Source organism: Peromyscus leucopus, chromosome 2, assembly GCF_004664715.2.
Source record: "Peromyscus leucopus breed LL Stock chromosome 2, UCI_PerLeu_2.1, whole genome shotgun sequence".
Lineage (NCBI taxonomy): Eukaryota > Metazoa > Chordata > Mammalia > Rodentia > Cricetidae > Peromyscus > Peromyscus leucopus.
This window is the reverse complement of record NC_051064.1, coordinates 51,435,632-51,455,055: the sequence shown is the minus strand read 5'-3', so window position 1 is coordinate 51,455,055 and position 19,424 is coordinate 51,435,632. Positions and strand designations below refer to the sequence as shown.

The window sequence follows — 19,424 nt, the reverse complement described above, 5'->3', positions numbered from 1 at the left end:
TGAGGCTTTACCTACCAAGACAGTCCACCCACTGAGACCAAGTATTCAAACTCACAGCCTGTAGCAAGATTTTACATTCCAACTGTAACAGTACTAAAAAAAAAAATGAGAGAATTTGATATATACTATAATTCAATTCGGCATTCAAATGAATCATATGGGTACCTAAATCAATTTTTTTATGATCCAGAAAACCCAGATTAATTAGTCTTTCACTGTAAATTCTTTTTTTATTTTAGTTTTTAATTGAATTGTCTTTTTCAAACAAAAATTACTCCATGTGAAGTTGTAGGCACAAACACTCAACTACACCCCACAATGTAATGCATTTCCTACTGAATCAAAGTGCTTCATGATTATTCTCTACTACAGACTGTGATAAACAGCTCAAGTAGATTATGCTTACTGACTGATGATGCAACTAAGGAAAAAATATTCTGAATCCTAACTCAAAGAAAATAAATGAACATATCTGTAGTTGTTTGTTTTTTACTCTATTGGGGGCCTACCAACCAGCTCCTAAATAAATACACAGAGACTAAGTCTTACTTAGGAATGCTTGACTTTAGCTTTGCTTATTTCTGGCCAGCTTTTCTTAGCTTAAATTATCCTGTCTACTTTTAGTCTCTGGACTTTTATCTTCCTTTGCTCTGTATTCCTTTTTTTCCTTCTTACTCCATGGCTGGTTGTAGGCTTTGTGGCTTGCCCCTTGCATCTTCCTCTTCTCCTTTTCTTGCTCTCCCTCTTCTTTTTCTTCCCCTGAGCCTAGATTTCTCCTTCTATTTATTTTCTCTGCATGCCAGCCCCACCTATCCCTTTCCTGCCTAGCTGTTGGCTGTTCATCTCTTTATTAGACCAATCAGGTGTTTTAGACAGTCACAGTAACACAGCTTTACAGAGTTAAACAGATGCAACACATCTTTGCATCATTAAACAAATATTCCACAGCATAAACAAATGCAACACATTTTAAGCTAATAATCCACAACACATCATATCATTCTAGTTCTTCTTTTAAAATATGTACTATTTATATGTAGAAGTATAATCATTGTATCTGTTAAATTAATTCTCATACTTTGTTCAATATTTAAATGTAAGTACTTAAGGATGTTATGATCGCTATAAGCATTAATCTGTCCTCATACAATTTCTATCATGGTGATTGTATCTGAAATCATTAATCGTTTCATGACTTTTATGTAGATTGTGACCAATTTCCCTCTATTAGCACAATATTTTGAAGGACATTAACTTTTGCATAAATCTTCTTTTAAATTCTAATTTGAGACAGTCGTTTTTCTTTTTTTTTTATCTTTTATTGGAAGGCCATGCATTGCCTTCATTTATTGTATTTGAAATCACTGTACAGTTACTTTTGTGAAAACACTGCCTGCATTTTCTAGTACAAAAAAAACCTAAAAATTGTTTCAGGAATGTAGAGAAATATCCAACTTAAATAGCGAAAAAAGTGCACCATAATCACTGCTGCACTGCAGTCATTTCTGCATTTCCCATGTTTCTTAAATAACTATCTTGTCTGATAACACACAATATAAAGAGCAATTATGAAAAACAGACATTTACATATACTTCTAAAGTCTTATTGAGAATACCCTGTTGGCATCGGATAGCCAATCATAGGCGCAGCAGCTGCGGTAGCAGGATATGCATATGCCTGTTGGTTCATACCATTGTGCATATTTGCAACATTACTTCCATATTGCTGAGTGCTATCATAACCGTTCTGGTAAGTCCCTGTTGGGTTACCAGTCCGAAAACTGGTCTGTATACCAGCAGATACAAAATTACTCCCAAAGCTCCCATTGGTGTAATTTGCAGCACTGTAAACACCATTCTGAGTTTTAGCCCCAAAATCTCTCTTCAGCAGACTAGAGTAACCTCTGTCATAATTTTCCCTGTCTCTAAAGGTGTTAAATCCACCCCTTTTGCCCGCAGAGTATCTGTCACGACGATCATCCTTCATGCCTCCTCTACCCCTGGAACGACCTGAACCTCTGTCTTCGACCAACTGAAGCAACTTGGGATTAATTGCTTGATTAGCTTCCCGAAGCACAGAGATAAGGTCACTCACTTGCTTTATGTTATTAGGTGTAAAGAAAGTGTATGCTGTGCCTGTTTTGGTACTGCGAGCAGTTCTTCCAATTCGATGAATATAATCCTCTGAGGAGTTAGGGTAGTCATAATTGATGACAAATTTCACATCTTCCACATCTAGCCCTCTGGAGGCCACATCGGTAGCAATCAGAATAGGAGTTTTTCCGTGTTTGAATTCATTTAGAACCCAGTCACGTTCCTGTTGACTCTTGTCACCGTGGATGCCCATGGCAGGCCACCCATCTCTCCTCATTTTTCTGGTAAGTTCATCACATCTTCTTTTGGTTTCAACAAAAACAATGGTTTTATTCTCCTTCTCACTCATGATCTCTTCCATTAGACGAATAAGTTTTTCATCCTTTTCTACATCATGACACACATCCACAATCTGAAGAATGTTATGGTTTGCACTCAGTTCTAGTGCACCAATGTTGATGTGAATATAGTCTTTCAGGAAATCTTCAGCAAGCTGTCTTACTTCTTTTGGCCAAGTTGCACTCCACATTAGGGTTTGCCTATCAGGTCTTATTTGATCCACAATTTTCCGTATTTGGGGTTCAAATCCCATATCAAGCATCCTATCAGCTTCATCAAGGACAAGGTAAGTTGTTCTTCTCAGGTTGGTTTTCCCACACTCTAAAAAGTCAATCAGTCTTCCAGGTGTTGCAATACAGATTTCCACACCTCTTTCCAAATCACGAATCTGTGGTCCCTTGGGAGCACCACCATAGATGCAAGTAGACTTCAAGCGACAAGCTCTACAGTATTCAGCAGCGACTTGCTGCACTTGCTGGGCCAGTTCTCGAGTTGGTGCCAGCACCAAGCAAATAGGCCCATCACCTCTCTCTAGGAATGGCTGATGATTTATGTGGACAATGGCAGGCAGCAAATAAGATAAGGTCTTCCCAGATCCAGTCTGAGCTACTCCAACCATATCCAATCCACTTAGAGCAACTGGCCAGCCCTGAGCTTGAATAGCAGTGGGTTCAGTGAAGTTCTGTCTTGCAATCACATCCATGACATTTGCAGGAAAGTTTGCTTCATAAAAATTCAGAACAGGTTTTGGACAGTTGTGACCCCGAACTGTAATTTCCTTGCTTCTTCTGTATGTATCTACCTCTTGCGCGGTGCGCCTTGCCAAATCAGGGTGTTCCTGATAAAAATTCTTCTCAAATTTGGGCAGCTCATCAAGATTCCACTTCTTTTTAACTAGTTTCTCCCCAGGATTTCCAAACTTCTTTCCAGAGAGGGGTCCTGTTCTACTCCCTCCGAATCTTGGTGCACCAAATCCTCGATCCCGGCCGCGGTCTCGGTCACTGGAATAACTCGACATGGCGTCAATGGTTGCGGTGAGAGGGAATGACCCGGCGGAAAGAGAATCCAGCTGCGACGAGTCGCGGAGAGGAGGCCTCGGCGACGGCCAAGCCTTTGCGGGGGCGTCACCGGCGGAGGGAGGGCGGTGACGAGGCCGGAGCTGCGTACCCGAGGACCGGTGGCAATGAATGAGGTGAGACAGTCGTTTTTCATCAGCTGTGACTGGCGTTTTTCAGCATGAAGTTTCCATCTATGTAAATAAAATCTGCTGTGCACTTTATCCTCTGAGGGCTTGGCACACATGATCTTTCATGTTCTCAAAGGCAGAGTCTCTCTTCTGACAGCAACAGCTTAGCATACAGTGATGAAATCCCAACATGCTCACTCGCTGCAGTCCATCAGTGTTTTCTGTTCTGCAGGGAACAAGTGATCCCCTTCGGTTACTGCCATGACCACCACACAGCAAAGAAGGATGGTGACACAAATCATGTTTCATAACATCCCCTAGTAAGATCCAGCTTCATCACAGCTACTGGGCTCAAATAACAACTGATCTGTAGACTGGATCATGAAATTCCACAAAGCTTCTTTTTTCCATTTTTACCCATTAATTATCTTATTCCAGCTTAGAAAAATGTATTGAGTCTTCCATGAGTCCGTGGGCAGAAATAAGAGGGTGATTATCCATTAATAATGCAGTCAAAATCAAGAGAAAAAAATTCTTAGGTTAGTTTGAATTCTGCCTGATTTACTTAGTTTTATTAATCATAGGCCACCAATAAACTGTTAGAAAACTTTTGTATATTTTAATTATGTAAGTCAGGACCAGCAATATGCCGCAACCACTCATAAAAGTATTTGTTATGCATCCTAAGACATTACAGAAGTAGGAAATATTTCCTGTGAGATCACATAGTTACCTGCAATAGGGAGCAGATATTAGTCATAGACCATCAATTGACAGTTGATAATTAAATTGATATTTAATAATTACATTGATGTCACATGCTAATGAGGTTTCTCTCTTTAATTATTCACAGTTCTTTTGTACTACATATGAGAAACCAGTTTTATTGATTACGATGATTATGTATATTCTTAATCTGTCATTTTGGTGGATTTCCTCATTTTGAACCATTCTTTTATACCTGTTGCCTGTTTATCATAGGTATATCATGCCAGGTTTAAAAGACTCAGTGGTGGATGAAGAGTTCCCAGACTCTTAAACCTTGGTCTCTAATAGAAAAAAATTGCTACTAACAATAAGGTAATGATTTGAAGAAACATTTGTAAGTGATGACACAGCAAACAAGCTTAATAGTTGTCAAGCTAGTGTCTGATCAACCGTGTTAGGGATTCATAGTAGTATTGCCAAAGAGAAAGAAAAGTGCAGAAGGCCTTAATAGCCAAGTAAAGCAATGTATTATACCATCACATTTTATTAGGAAATTCTTCAGTCTCTTAAAATATTACTTTTAACTATCATAAATCACTGGTAAGGTTAAGGAGAAAACAAACATATTCACCCCCTTGCACATCCTTTCTGGGTGATCAAGAACATAGTTGAGAGGAACATGGCACTCATTGCTGCATTTCCAGTGTTTGTGGCCTTCAGTAACACCAAGGCAGAAGGAGCTCTTTTGAAAATACAATTATCCACTTGGACACCAAGCTTGGCATATAACACTGCAAGTAGGCTCCTTGTAAGATCCTGGCTGCCCTTCTGATTTATCCATCAGGGCCCTATGGCTTGGACTTATCATCTTCCATTCAGGAAAAACTGCCAAATTTCAAAACCACAGACTTAATTTCTTTTAGAACTGGAGCAGTTGCGGTAAGATGGTTATTAGATCTAACCTTTGACCTCCACATGGGTTGAGATGGAAAAAGAGTTAATGGAATGATTGACACAGAGGCTAGGAGAGATTGCACACATTGACAGAGAGTCTGAGTCACTCAAATTGCAGGTGCTGCTATTTCTTGTAATTCCATTTCTGTTTCACATAGGAATTCAGGACTGTCTCATATCCCAGGACCTTCTGAGAACTGAATGAGGAGAGAGGCAGGATGATTGCACTGAGCTGAACACAGAAGCAGGTTTAGCCAATCTCAGTGGGGCAGTCTCCATAGGGGAGCAGTCTTTAGGCCATAGATATCGAGACGGGGTGGAGGGGAGAAAGCTATGGTTGACATTATCTGCACACACTATCTGCACATGGACCACAGGAAGGCTTTTTCTCATCCATCTGGGTCTAACATAAAAGGTATTGAATTTCCATTTTGCTTTACAAAATCATACATTTGTCATCATTTTTTAATGAATCTTACAAATGGTTTTTACCTGTTTTGTCTTAATTTACCAATGATATATATATATGATATTTCTTATAATTTGAAGCTATTATTTATTAAATAATTGTTAAATTATTATTTATTATAATAATAGTCATTGTTTTCCAATTGTTTGCTAAATAATTGTCTTCTATCTTTTTCTTTTTTTTTTTTTTTTTTTTTGGTTTTTTGAGACAGGGTTTCTCTGTGTAGCTTTGTGTCTTTCCTGGAACTCGCTTTGGAGACCAGGCTGGCCTCAAATTCACAGAGATCTGCCTGCTTCTGCCTCCTGAGTGCTGGGATTAAAGGTGTACGCCACCACCGCCCAGTGTCTTCTGTCTTAATTTGCAAGATATTCTGCATCTCCTTAAGACTGTAGTGTCTTCTATCTTTAGTCCTATCAAGAGTCACCTCAGAAATTGACCCATTTTAGTTAGTACTGTGACAAGTAAGGGGAAAGTGGGGAGTCGGATTAGCCCATCAACACTGGCATTTTTATGGTACCTCCTACTTGCTGTCAAATACTCTGGAAGGACAGGAAGCATCATATGTGTCTTCAGATGCAGTCATGTTCCCATCCATCCCAGACTACTGTTAGGATCATCGTTCTTAGAACCCTATGGTTCACATGCATATGAACAGTAATTGTCTCAGAAGCATGACCCTCTGCTCTGGTAACTTCCTGGTAGTGGTCCTTCATTCTTAGAAATACAAACACTAGGTCATCACAGAAAGCATAGGCCAAGGCCCTACACTCAACAGAATTTCTTCTTTCAATTACGTGAACACTGAATCATGTTAGTTCCTCATAAAACATTTTGCTTTCTGAGCAAGTACACTCAGCTATCTTGTTGCCTTCAATGGCTTGTGATTCAGTGTCCTTTCCTGGCTCATTTTCCTACATAAATTCTTCAAGTGCTTGTGTCTAGACCTCCTGTTGTTTGTGTGGATGGTCTGTCTCTGTTGATGACTTATTCTGACTCTAAGGCTTTAAATTTAATCTGTATACAAATAGTCCTCAAAATCATTTCTTCATAGTGGGCTTCTCTGGATTTCATATTCTTACTAGATATCTCCACAGATTGTGTGTGTGTGTGTGCGCGTGCGCGCGCGCGCGCGTGCACGAGTCTTTCTAACAACAGAACACTTTCTAGCCGAGGAAGGGGATCAGAGTTAGTGATAAGTACCAGATAGCTCTTTCTTACCACATGGAAATCCAGAATTGAGGGAGATTTGGCCTGGAGCAGTACCCCAGTCATACTATCATTGTCATGCTCCAAAACAGACTACATGCCACTGAATATGGGTGCTGTAGCATAGTTTGCTGACCTGTGTTGATACTGGGCTCCAAAACACCTGCTTTTGTTACTTTACCAAGACAGAGCTCAGTAAACAGATTGCATGCATTGACTCCTTCCTCAGCTAGCTGAATTCCACAGCCAAGTCTTGTTGAGTGCTTCTAATGGCCAGATTTTACATCGTATGTCTAAGCTAGTTAGAGCAGGGCTTGGGAAAGTGAAGTTTCTGATTTCACTTCTAAGATTATAATACTAAGAAGTGTTCAAAAGGGCAAGGCAGCCAGATGATGTGACAGATACCAAGTGAGGTGAACTATTCATAAGTCATATTTGCTATGGACAGTGCAGAACCATTGTTTTTTTCTGAAAACATATTAGTCTCTTCTCAGAATTCTCCTTCTCCCTCGCTTCTACTCTTCACTGTAGCAGTAAAGCTTAGTTCTTGGGGAAAAGCCTATTCTTTCTGCTGCCTTGCTGTCTTCACTGATAAAGGCACAATCTTTATTGAACTACTTCATGCCAGTCTCCCAGAAAAGTCTACCTATGTGGTTCTTGTCCACTGGATGCTATATCAGCCAATCCTCAGAAATGGTTGTAATGATATGAAATCTCACAAAAATGCACAATCGCAATCTTTATTCCATTTTCACTCCTCTCTAAAGTGATTTCCTGTCTGGGAAAATAAAAAGAAGGTAGAAGTTCTCATGGAAGAGTCCAGGAACATTCCCGAATAACAAATCTACCCTGGGTTTTGTCACAACAGCAGCAAGCACTGTTGTGCTGTGTGCTTTGAGAAACCAAATCTCAAGTTGAATGACTGTGTTGACCTACGTGGGTCAAAGCTCTCAGTAAAACATTCCCACCTCTTTAGGCTTTAGAATAAAACATGTGTTGAATAATGATAATAATTTACAAGGAGACCTCATCCTTTCACAGAGAACAGGAGCAACAAATGTTCTCATCAGTGATAAATAGTACTCATTAAAATAAGTTTTTCTTTCAACATCAAACATAACAATTTATACCCCAATAAGAATACGTGGTCTCCAAGGACCATAGCAGTGAACATATTTCTGTGCTCCTCAATGCCTCACTCTTTTGTTCTATTCACCAATATTTATGACTTGTTTTTATTTCCATTTTACTCGTAGAAGTTTATGTTCAGGTTAGTTTTCATCTCAAAGGACCTACTTCATCATTTTCTGACACACCAAGGTGCTACTGTGTGATTCGGTTCCGTGAATCCCATGGGGCTGGAATGACTCCTGTGTTAAAAGTTATGTCTCCACAGTTCTCACCCAAACAGAAGAAAGACGGGGACTGTCACCACCGCAGTCTGCTCAGCAGCCTGCTTACCATTATCTCATGTTCTCTGCCTGATTGACTAGAGGTGACCACAGACCAATGTGGTGCATGCTACTCCTTGTCACTTCTTATTCTGAAGTTTCCTTTTAGAACAAGATTTCAAAGGTACCATGGTATTTATGATACAATATCTTAAGTAGCATGAAACTTTCAGTGTCTATAAAATTCCTTCAGTCATCCTCTTGGCTAAAGAATCTGAAAATACCCCCTTGTAGGGTATATAAAGATAAATGAAGTAAACTTCCTAGTGTGGCACTTAAAGTGTTATGTGTCTCAGCTTTTCACAGCACAGTCCACTGAGACAGAATCCCTTCACTTGATGTGAAATTCACAGCTTGCTAAAAATGAAGTTGCTCCCAGGAGCTGCTCTAGACTTGGCTGGTTTCCCTGCATTGTGTGTGCATCTGTTTGAAAGTGGGGAGGCCAGGCATGAAGGGCAAGTTTAAATCAAGTTGAATCTAATTGACATTGCAAGACATATCACATTCTTCTCTGGAGCATGAGGAATAATCTGCAACCGAGTTTCTATGCTACTAGATAAATTTAAATTAATTGCAGTCATTGTACTATGTTTATATTGTCATGGGCTTTTTTGAAGTATAATATTGGTTTGGAATGCTGGGATCATTTTCAGAGATCCTTCCAAACCTTACCTTGCTTATTTGACAGCAAATCATTAGAAGTCTGCTGGTCATTTAAAAGCAAGGGGGCTTTCCATTTGTGTAGTTGCCTGAATACATTGTTCGAGATATATACTGCCTGGGTGACTGCATTTGCAAGCATATTAGAATATCCAGTTAATGTGTGTTAGCCTAACCAGGGATGGCAGACAAAGCCCAGGCTGCTTTTAAGCCTAATGCACTTTGGGAGTCTGGAATGTAATTTGAAGTGCAAGCCCCTAGGGATGCATGCTCTCCAATGGATGACTGCAAACAGATTTCTGTGGAAACCTTCCCTATGAATAGCTGCAGCCGGAGAATTAGCGTATCAGGAAGCTAAAAAATTGCATCAAGAAGTGATTTCATGGAAGCAGAATATGAGTGAAGTGTGAGACTGGAGGATCAGACAGCTCTCATTTCCAATGGGTGTGGCTTTTAAACCTCACTGAGTCGCCGTGTTCTGGTATGTAAAATGAGGATGCTGAGGGTTCATCTCACAGGCTTGGTTGAAGACTAAATAAAACAATACAAGTATATCAACTAGTACTGTGCTCAGCAAATCCTCTTGCTTCACTTGATTGGCATTGTGGCTGAATTGACGTGAAGACTGTGCATCTATCAGCCGTGTTTTAAACCTCAGAGGGGAACCCTTCAGCAAAGCAGCAGTGTTGTGTGCAGAGTCCTCTCCTGCCGTAGGAAGCCTTGTCTCCATGTGCTGGAGTCATGCATGGGGTCTGAACCTGAATTTCTGCTCCTTTTGTCTTGGGAAAGTCAGGATGCTCAGTGCCTGGCCACAGGAACTTGCCGAAAGCATAGTTCATTCTGTAGTTAAAGACAGTCCCTGGCATGTTGGATGGCTTTCTGTAGGTTCAAATTTTAAGTCGCTCAAACAATCCTTTCTCAGGGACGTGAGTCTGTCCCAGGAAAGCCAGACAGTTTGGCATCTCTTTTTCTTCTTTTTTCCTCCAGATCACTGCCATCTCTTGGGTATAGTGCCAAAGTCATTCTGATATCAAGTATAATTTTTATTTATGGACTCCATTATCCTACCCTGCCGGATGAGCATTGGTGAACATCATCCTGGACTGAATACACACTTTCAAATAAATCTTAGTATCTTAGTTTCTTCCCTTCTAAAAATTCCTAGGGCTCTAAGTGCAAATTGATAGCTGCCCCCTGAATTCTGCCCTGTTGAAGAAGTTGAAATATAGGTGAGTTATATGCCTAAGGCTATCTTACTGTTTAGAAGAGCAAGAATTGAACTCATGATCAATCATGCAGTTAGTCTTCAAAAGGACAAAAGTCATTTGTCCTTTAATTTTATTTAAAGTAGTAGTTCATGCATAAGTGGCACAATTGTCTATTCTTCTACCTATTTATTTTTTGTTCATCACAGGGGTGTACTTCAGGAGGAAGGGTTTGCAGGCTGGATTTTTTTTCTGTAGGATTCTGGGGCCTCTAGATTCTCAGTCTCCCCATGGCCTGGTAGCTTATCTCAATAGCTCAGAAACATGGGGATCCATCCCTCCAGCAGAACTTCCTTCTTCTACCTTCTCTTATCTGGAGAATGTCCCTGAGGCTGGAGGACTGACGTTATGTGAAAGCTGTCTCTAAACCAGATGCCTGTCTCTAGACAGATGCCTGACTTAACTTTAGCTTCTTGCTAGAAGACTCCCTTGCTGCATATACTGATAACTAAGACTTGTGCTAGGAGCCTTATGATAGGAGTGTGCCATTTAATGCAAATTAGGGTTTGTCCCCAGGCTCCCCAATCCTATATATTTCTTATACTCTGGAATAAAGTTGAACTGATTCACGGAAGTCTGTCTCCAGGAGGGCTGTCTCCATTTGTGCTCATGGGCCATGTACTAAGCTTTCTGTGGCTGCTTCTGCCTCTTTACCCTCTCAGACTGATGGCCAACACTGAGAGGGAAAGAGGACCCACACATGGCAAGTTGGTTTTCACAGTCCCCCCCCTCCCCCGTGTGTGTACAATTTAAGGAACTGTAAAGAATGTAAAGAAAGGATGTGAACCATAAGGAGAAAACTCTTTAGGACCCAGCAGAATTTAATAAGAACATTCAGGAATTAGAACTTCCACTCCTAGATTCCTTTTTTTCATTTTACTTTTTTGGCTGTAGAGTGATTGACTTGTAAGAACAAAATAGATAACAGGGCAGGATGCAGTAGAAGCAGAGATGTTGTGTACAGCTGAATGAGGTACCACTATCCCTGCTAATGTCTGCTCTGGCAGACATTTCCGTTCACTTCAATGACTATAGAGGTCAATGGAGCATATTCTTATGACCTGACCTCGCTGTATCCCACATCCATTACTTTATTTTTGCTTTGTAAGGTTTATTTTATTTATATATGGTTATGGGTATCTGTGTGTGAATATGTCACATGTGTGTGGGTACCTGTGAAAGAAGGGAGCATTAGATCTGGAGCTGGAGTTATCGGCTCTTGTGATTCACCTTATGTGAATGCTTGCAATAGAACTCAGGTCCCCAGCAAGAACAGTATGTTCTCTTAACCACTGAACTACCTTTCCAGGCTTGTGAATATGTTTTTGTGAATTTTTTAATGACAAGAATAATTTATTTGTGTTAGGCAAACATGTGCTTGATGCTGGCCATTCCATGGAACTTTTGGAACAAAATACATCTGTGTATTGGGTGGCCGTGAAACAGTCAGGGGTATCATCAAGGTATTTTGTGAATGAACCAAGCTCATTTCCTGATCTTAGAGATCTGGATACTATGTTTTTCTCCAGTGTAAATATAATTAAAAGATGCCCATCATTGTTTTCATTATAGACCTTTACCTCTCCATAACCTAACACAAGTGAATTTGATGAGGCTACGGTAAGAAATAAAGCAAAAGAAAAGAATAGGTGTTTAATTAGTCCCTATGATATGGCACACCATAAGAGAAAGACAATCACAAAATTTCAAATAAATTACTGTATTTTCTGATTCCTATAGTGGAAGTGGCAAAAAATACTTCTGTATATAACTCAGGATTTCCTTGACCCATATCTCAAGTGACAGAGACAAGAATGAAACCCACACGTCCGTTTTCCTCTTCAGCAAACAAACCACTGCCTGATGTTCATGGGAAGGAATTTTAATGGGAGACATTACTTGTGGAAGTGGAAAGGGATTAATGCTGCCCAAGAAATGATGTGAATCTTAACACAAAGTTCAAAATGCCAGAATAAATGCAAGATAAAGTTCTCTCTAGCCATTTGCTCTTTGGCTTTGTATCTTGCAGTGGCAACTAGAAATGTGGGCATGTGAGTGTAGAAGAATTTAATCTGGCAATTTGAGTAAACAGAGTGTGAGATTCCTGGAATTTTTGCTATGTAGTACAAGGCAATAAATTAATATATATTAAATCAATGTTAATTAAAGGGGGAGAGATGAATTTTTTATCCTAACAAAAGTACAGTACCACTGAGAGTTAGAAAAGCTGGATAGTGAATTTGTATGTTTGAAAAACACTCCAACTATGCATTAAGCCGAACCTGCTAGTCACCTTTTTCTCCCTTTGCAGTATCTGCCAATTTATGAGTGCCACTCTAAACATGGAGATGATAGCAGAGCTTCAGGCAGTCTCCCAGAGCAGAGAAGGAAAGGCCAACTGGGAAGGACCTTGGAAAATAGCATAAAATTTCAGTTAAGGCAAACAAAGGAGTGTGTCATATGAATGTAGCTAAACTAAAAATAGACTCTCTCTCAGTAAGAAGAAAAGCAAACTGTGAGTTAGCTCTGTCCCATACAAGAGATATAAACTGTCAGCCAGCTACATGGTCTGCCAGAAACAACAAAAAAAAAAATACTATTTCTTTGGATAAAGACAAAGATTCTGCTGGGACAAAGCCTGTATCATTCAGAACCTACGTTATCTTTGTTATTATTTAATATGTTATGCTCAGAATTCCCTGGAAATTTATTGACATGCCAGGAAAACATAATAGTTGGCCAAAAGTCAAATGAATAATAAAAGATAATGCAAACATATCCACAGAAGAGCTACAGAAGATGAGTTTAAAATAGCTGATTAATATGTCTAAGAACTTCTATGACATAGCTGAGAATTGTAGCAGAGATCTGAATCACATAAATGTGATTTAATTGAAATGCCAGAAAAGAGTTCTTAGAGCTCAATAATCCTTCTTCTTCTTCTTCTTCTTCTTCTTCTTCTTCTTCTTCTTCTTCTTCTTCTTCTTCTTCTTCTTCTTCTTCTTCCTCCTCCTCCTCCTCCTCCTCCTCCTCCTTCTTCTTCTTCTGCCTCCTCCTCCTTTTCCTCCTCCTTCTCCTTCTTCTTCTCCCTCTTCCTCCTTCTCCTCTTTCTCCTCCTTCTTCTTCCTCCTCCTCCTCTTCTACCTTCTCCTCTTCCTCTACCTCCTCCTCCTCTTCCTGCTCCTCTCTTTCCTTTGTGGTAAAATGTTCCCAGATTTACAGCACCAGCCACTTGTTTAGTTCAGCTTTCTACATAAAGTGGGGTGGGGTGGGGGGGCCGCACCGTATATTAGAGTTCCTCAGTCTGGAGAGAAGACCTCACAGGCTTGCTCATTCTATCCACTGTAAACTTGTAGCTTTCCAGTCTGGCTATGCTCAGTTCATCAGTTTTGAAATTGTGATGTCCATAACTGGAGTTAAGTGAGTCTTGTCTCTGTTATGCTTTCTCTCACTGCATTGTAGAAAGTGTTCCTGTCTTGCCACTTAAAAATATTTATTTTGATTGCACACATATATAATTTAAAATATATGTGTGGGTATGTGCACATGAGTGCAGGAGCCCATGAAGGCCAAAAGAGGGCATTTGTAAAGCCACCTCTATGTGGGTTTTGGGAACTGAAGTTGTGTCCTCTAAAAGAGTAGTATACACCCATACCCATCTCTCCAGCCCCAATACTAGTTGTTTTATTAGTTATTTATCACAATTTCCAATTAGAATGTAAGTTTAATAAGAAGAGACAGCAAGGTAGAGCCCTCACTGGCTCCTCTGTCTACTCTACCAGACCATCTCAGGACTCTGCAGATTCCTCTGCAAGTAGAGACCTTACCTCTTCCAGCTCTGCATTTTTAAGCCCAGAATTTTATATTTATATTTCACCATGATAACTTACTTAAATGACATTCTGGTTCAAATAAAGCATTTTATCTTACAGCCTGTGTTCTGTCTCATTACAATTGTGATTCCATTTCTAGAAATTCTGAAACAAGGATTTTGCTGTTCCATTTATTATTCTATTGAATAAAACAATGATGACAATAATTTGGGGATTTTATTTTTGTTAGGAAAGCATGATGGGTAGTACTACAGATGTACACAGAGGAACTTGATAAGAAATGCATTAACATTCCCTAAATTGTGGCATAAAGGCTAAAAGCCAAGGTAACACATAAGGCAGATGAGCTGTTGGAATGCTTTTCACAGAGTTCCTTCTCTGTTTCAAAGCGTCTCTGTTTGCTTTCCCAGAGGCGAGGACTGTCATACCAAGAAGACATGCATAGCACTTGAAGTCCAACTTTGAGGATGTAGAATAAAGAAGAAGGGCACCTAAAGCCTCAGGTGGACTCCTGCTGAGACAGAGATAGAGCAAACGGGATGGGGAAACTTCCTCTTCGGCAGCAGCTTTGTCAGATACAGGAGAGAAAGTATGAAATGACCAAATTCTGCTGTTTATTCCTAGCAGAAACCAGCTTCCTGTGGCATGATCAGTCCATCATATGGTTATTTCATATGGCAGTGCCACACTCGCCAGCACAAAATCCAACAGCCACAGTGAGGAAAAGAGCAAGCAAAAACACAAGAATCCACCAGTGTAGTTTTTCCTGGGACATAAGGGCTGTGCAGTAATGAGTGGCAGAAACACACATTAGAGTTTGTTGCCTCTCAACTATTTCTATAATGGAAAGGAAGGGGAAGTGTTTGCATACATTTTCATCCAGAAAAGACTTATAAAAACAACCAACAGAAATGGGAAGAACATCTTGTATCTTACCCCAGCAGTCATGAAGAAGGAAGAAGGAAGAGCAGAGGGAGAAAGATAACACCATCTAAGATAGATCAGAAGACATATTTATGAATATGATAATAGTTGGATTTATCAAGAGGTTCTATATAAAATTTGTTAAGAGATCAGCAAGATGTTAGATTAGAATTAGGTCTAGATAGATTCTCTAACTTCAAATTTTTAATTATTATTAATCTGCTTTAAAAATGCATTTATTTGATTTTTTCAAGTTTTTGTGTATACTGTAAGTTGACTATATTTTCTACTAGTCAAATATGTTGTAATATGATGACTTGGGAGGAGGAGTCTTTCTGGTAAATACCCGGTAGTGGTATAGCTGTGACATATAAGAAGGTTAGTTTTAGATTTTTGAGATACCTACATACTCTTATTTTTTTTGTGGTGGTTGGACTAGTGTACATTCCCAGTAGCAGTATATCAAGTTTTCCTTTCCCACATCTTCACAAGCATTTGTTGTCACTTGTTTTCTTAATAACTGCCAATCAAATAAATTGGGAAGGATGAAGTCAAAATACTGATATTTGTAGATTACATGACAGTGTACATAAGTGACCTCAGAAAGTCTACCAGGGAACTCCTATAGCTGATAAACACCTTCAACGAAGTGGTTGGATACAAAATAAACTAAAAATAAAATCAGTAGCCTTCCTATACACAGATGATAAATGGGTTGAGAAAAAATTAGGCAAAAACATCCTTCATAATATCTTCAAATAATATAAAATACCTTGGTATAACTCTAACCAAGCAAGTGAAAGACCTGTATGGCAAGAACTTCATGTCTTTAAGAAAGAAATTGAAGAAGATATCAAAATATGGAAAGATCTCTCATGTACATGGATTCGTGGGATGAACACAGCAAAAATGGCCCTCCTACCAAATGCAATCTACAGACTCAACACAATTTCCATCAAAATTCCAACACAATTCTTTACAAAACTTGAAAGAAGAATACTCAACTTCATATAGAAAAACTGTATAGCTAAGACAATTCCTGACAATAAAAGAACTTCTGGAGGGATAACCACCACTGATTTCAAGTTGTACTACAGAGTTGTAGTAATGAAAAACCATATGGTATTGGCACAAAACCAGGCAGATTGATCAACAGAACCAAATCAAAGAGCCAGATGCCAATCCACATACCTATGAACATCTGACTTTTGATAAAGAAGTCAGAAATATACAATGGAAAAAGAGAAGCATCTTCAACAAATGGTGCTGGTCTAACTGGATGTCTGACGTAGAAGAATGCAAAATTAGATTCATATCTATTACTCTGCACAAAACTCAAGTCCAAGTGGATCAAAGACCTCAACACAAAACCAGATACGCTGAATCTGATAGAAGAGAAAGTGAGGAATAGCCTTGAAATCATTGGCACAGGAGGAAACTTCCTGAATAGAATACAAATAGCACAGGCACTAAGATCAACAATTAATAAATAGGACCTAATGAAACTGAAAAGGTTTTCTAAGGCAAAAGACACTGTCAATAGAACAAATTAGCCACCTACAGAATGGGAAAAGATCTTCACCAACCCTACACCTGACAGAGGATTGATTTCCAAAATTTATAAAGAACTCAAGAAACTAGGTATCACCAAACCAAATAATCAAATTAAAATGGGGTACAGATCTAAACAGAGAATTGTCAACAGAAGAATCTCAAATAATAGAGAAACACATAAAGAAATGTCATCAAGGAAATGCAAATCAAAACAGCTCTGAGATTCCATCACACCTGTCAGAATGGCTAAGATAAAAAACACAAATGAAAGTTCACCCTGGCAAGGATGTGGAACAAGAGGAACATTCTCCCATTGATGGTGGGAGTACAAAGCTTGTACAGCCACTTTGGAAATCAAGATGGTGATTTCTCAGAAAATTGGGACTGGATATACCCAAGACCCAGCCATACCACTCCTGGGCACATACTCAAAGGAAGCTCTACCATACCACAAGGTCACTTGCTCAACTATGTTCATAGCAGTTTTATTTGTAATATCCAGAAACTGGGAACAACCTAGATGTATATCAACTGAAGAATGGATAAGGGAAATGTGGTACATTTACACAATGGAGTATTTTACTCATCTGTTAAAAACAGTGATATCATGAAACTTGTTGGCAAATGGATGCCTAGAAAAGATCATCCTGAGTGAGGTAACCCAAACCAGAAAGACAAACATGGTATGTACTTACTTATAGGTGGATATTAGCTGTAAAGTAAAGGACAATCATGTCATAGTTCACATACTCAAAGAAGCTAAGTAACAAGGAGGGATGGAGGTAGGAGAGAACATATGAATCTCACTGTGAAGGGGAAATAGAACAGACATAACAGTTGCAAGGGAGGAGAAATCTATATGAGGGTAGGTGGACATGGAAACAGGAGAGGTCAGGTGAGGGGAGGATGGAGACAGTACTGGGAAAGAAAACTGGAATCAGGGGTGTCTCTGGGATGAGCTATAAATCTAGTGCAATGGAAACTCCCAGAAATCTGTGATGGTGACTCCAGATAAGACTTCAAGCAATGGGAGTTAAGAGCCTGAACCAGCCATCTCCTGTAACCAGGAAAGACTTCCAATGGAGGGATTGGAACCCCAACCCAACTACATAACTTTGGACCTACAATTTGCCCAGCCTACAAGATATTATAGGACAAAGGTGGTACAGAGATTATGGGAGTGGCCAACCAATGATTAGTCCATGTTGAGACCCATACCATGAGAGGGATCCTACTCCTGACAATGACTGGATGGCCAGGACATAGAGGCTGAACAGCCCAGAGATCTAGGATAGAGCCGAATATGACTGGCAAAAAAGAAAAAAAAAGTCAGTGATATTCTGTTATACTCATAGATCGTTGCCTAGCCCAATTGTCATAAGAGAGGCTTTACCCAGCAACTGATGGAAAGAGATGCAGGCACTCACAGCTAAACATTAGTCAGACCTTGGGAAATCCTATGGAAGAGTGGGAGGAAGGATTATGGGAACCAAAAGGACTGAGGACATCATGGGGAAACATACAGAGTCAGCTGACTTAGGCTCATAGGTACTCACAGAGACTGAGCCGCCAATCAGAGAACTTACACAGGACTGATCTGGGCCCACTGCACATGTGTTGCAGTTGTGTGGCTTGGTCTTGTGGGACTGCTGGCAGAGGAAGTGGGGGCTGCCTCTGTTTCTGTTGCCTGCTCTTGGGAATCTTTCCTCCTTTTGGGTTGCCTTAATTGGAGAGGAGGTGCCTAGTCTTGCTGCAACCTATATCTCATGGCTGGGAAAAAATTAATTAATTAATAAAAAATTAATAACTGCCAATCAAAATCTATACGGTTTAATTATACACTCAACAGCGAAGCAGCTGGGGTACTGAAAAAATAAATGTATTGGTAAGTATATGGTAGTGTTACTTATAACAGTAAAAAATGGGAGTAGCCTAATACACATTGCTACCTCTCATTTGAGTAACCAAAGATGTAGAACTGTACTAAAACACATGCCTCATAAAGAAAGATTGAGATCTAGTTCCTGAAATGCACAGATCCTTATAACATAATATTTCATGGGAACATGTTTAGAAATGCATATTGTTATCCCATTGACATAAACATTACCAAAAAAGTGTGCAAACCATGCTTACAAAAATATTCCTAGAAGGGTGGGCATGGTAGAACCAGTTCAGGGAGTTATTTCCTTGGGCTAGTTAACTTTCTGCATTATGTTAACTTTTTAATAATTTCAATTGTATATATAAAATGGAAATACTAATATAAAAACCCATCCTATTAAAAGGCGCGTAGTACTGAAAAATGTGCTGGCAGACTAGGCTTTATGGAGGATGGATGGCAGGTATTCTGTGTTAGGAAGTTTTACGAAGCATTCAGAAAAAAGGCAAGCATGTTCATAAAGAATTATGTGACAAAAGTTAGAAGAATGTCTCAACAGGTGGGCAGAAGACAGAGGCTAGAGCAAATGTCTGGTGGAGAAATGGGAGAGAAAGAGAAGCAGACCAGTTTGTGTGCTGTGGGGAGAGCAGCAGAACTGGAGACTTGGTGGTGAGGAACAGGCCATGCGAGTGACCTGCACTGACCTGAGGCCATGTGATGTCAGCGCCTCTGCTGCCACTGATGGCCATGTCTCAGTCTATGGTTCTACTGCAGCTGGGATCTGTGTTGATGTCCATGGCCCGTGTTACCACCAAAGGCCACCCAGATGCCTGTGATCAGGACTGCTACCCAAAGCCATGTCGATATCCAAGGGCTATGCTGAGCTGGTCCTGTCCCTC

At 39.8% G+C, this 19,424-nt stretch overlaps 1 protein-coding gene across 1 annotated transcript; it reads right to left on the bottom strand.

Moving 5' to 3' along the window:
- Positions 1–1,419: 1,419 nt before the first annotated feature.
- Positions 1,420–3,625, bottom strand: LOC114699416 (probable ATP-dependent RNA helicase DDX5). Its single transcript, XM_037202497.1, has one exon. The coding sequence runs from the start codon at positions 3,449–3,451 to the stop codon at positions 1,604–1,606; it is 1,848 nt and encodes a 615-aa protein (XP_037058392.1). The 5' UTR covers positions 3,452–3,625; the 3' UTR covers positions 1,420–1,603.
- Positions 3,626–19,424: the final 15,799 nt, after the last annotated feature.

Coding starts and splice junctions, on each gene's coding strand:
- LOC114699416 (XM_037202497.1), bottom strand. CDS start 3,451: ATGTCGAGTTATTCCAGTGACCGAGACCGCGGCCGGGATCGAGGATTT.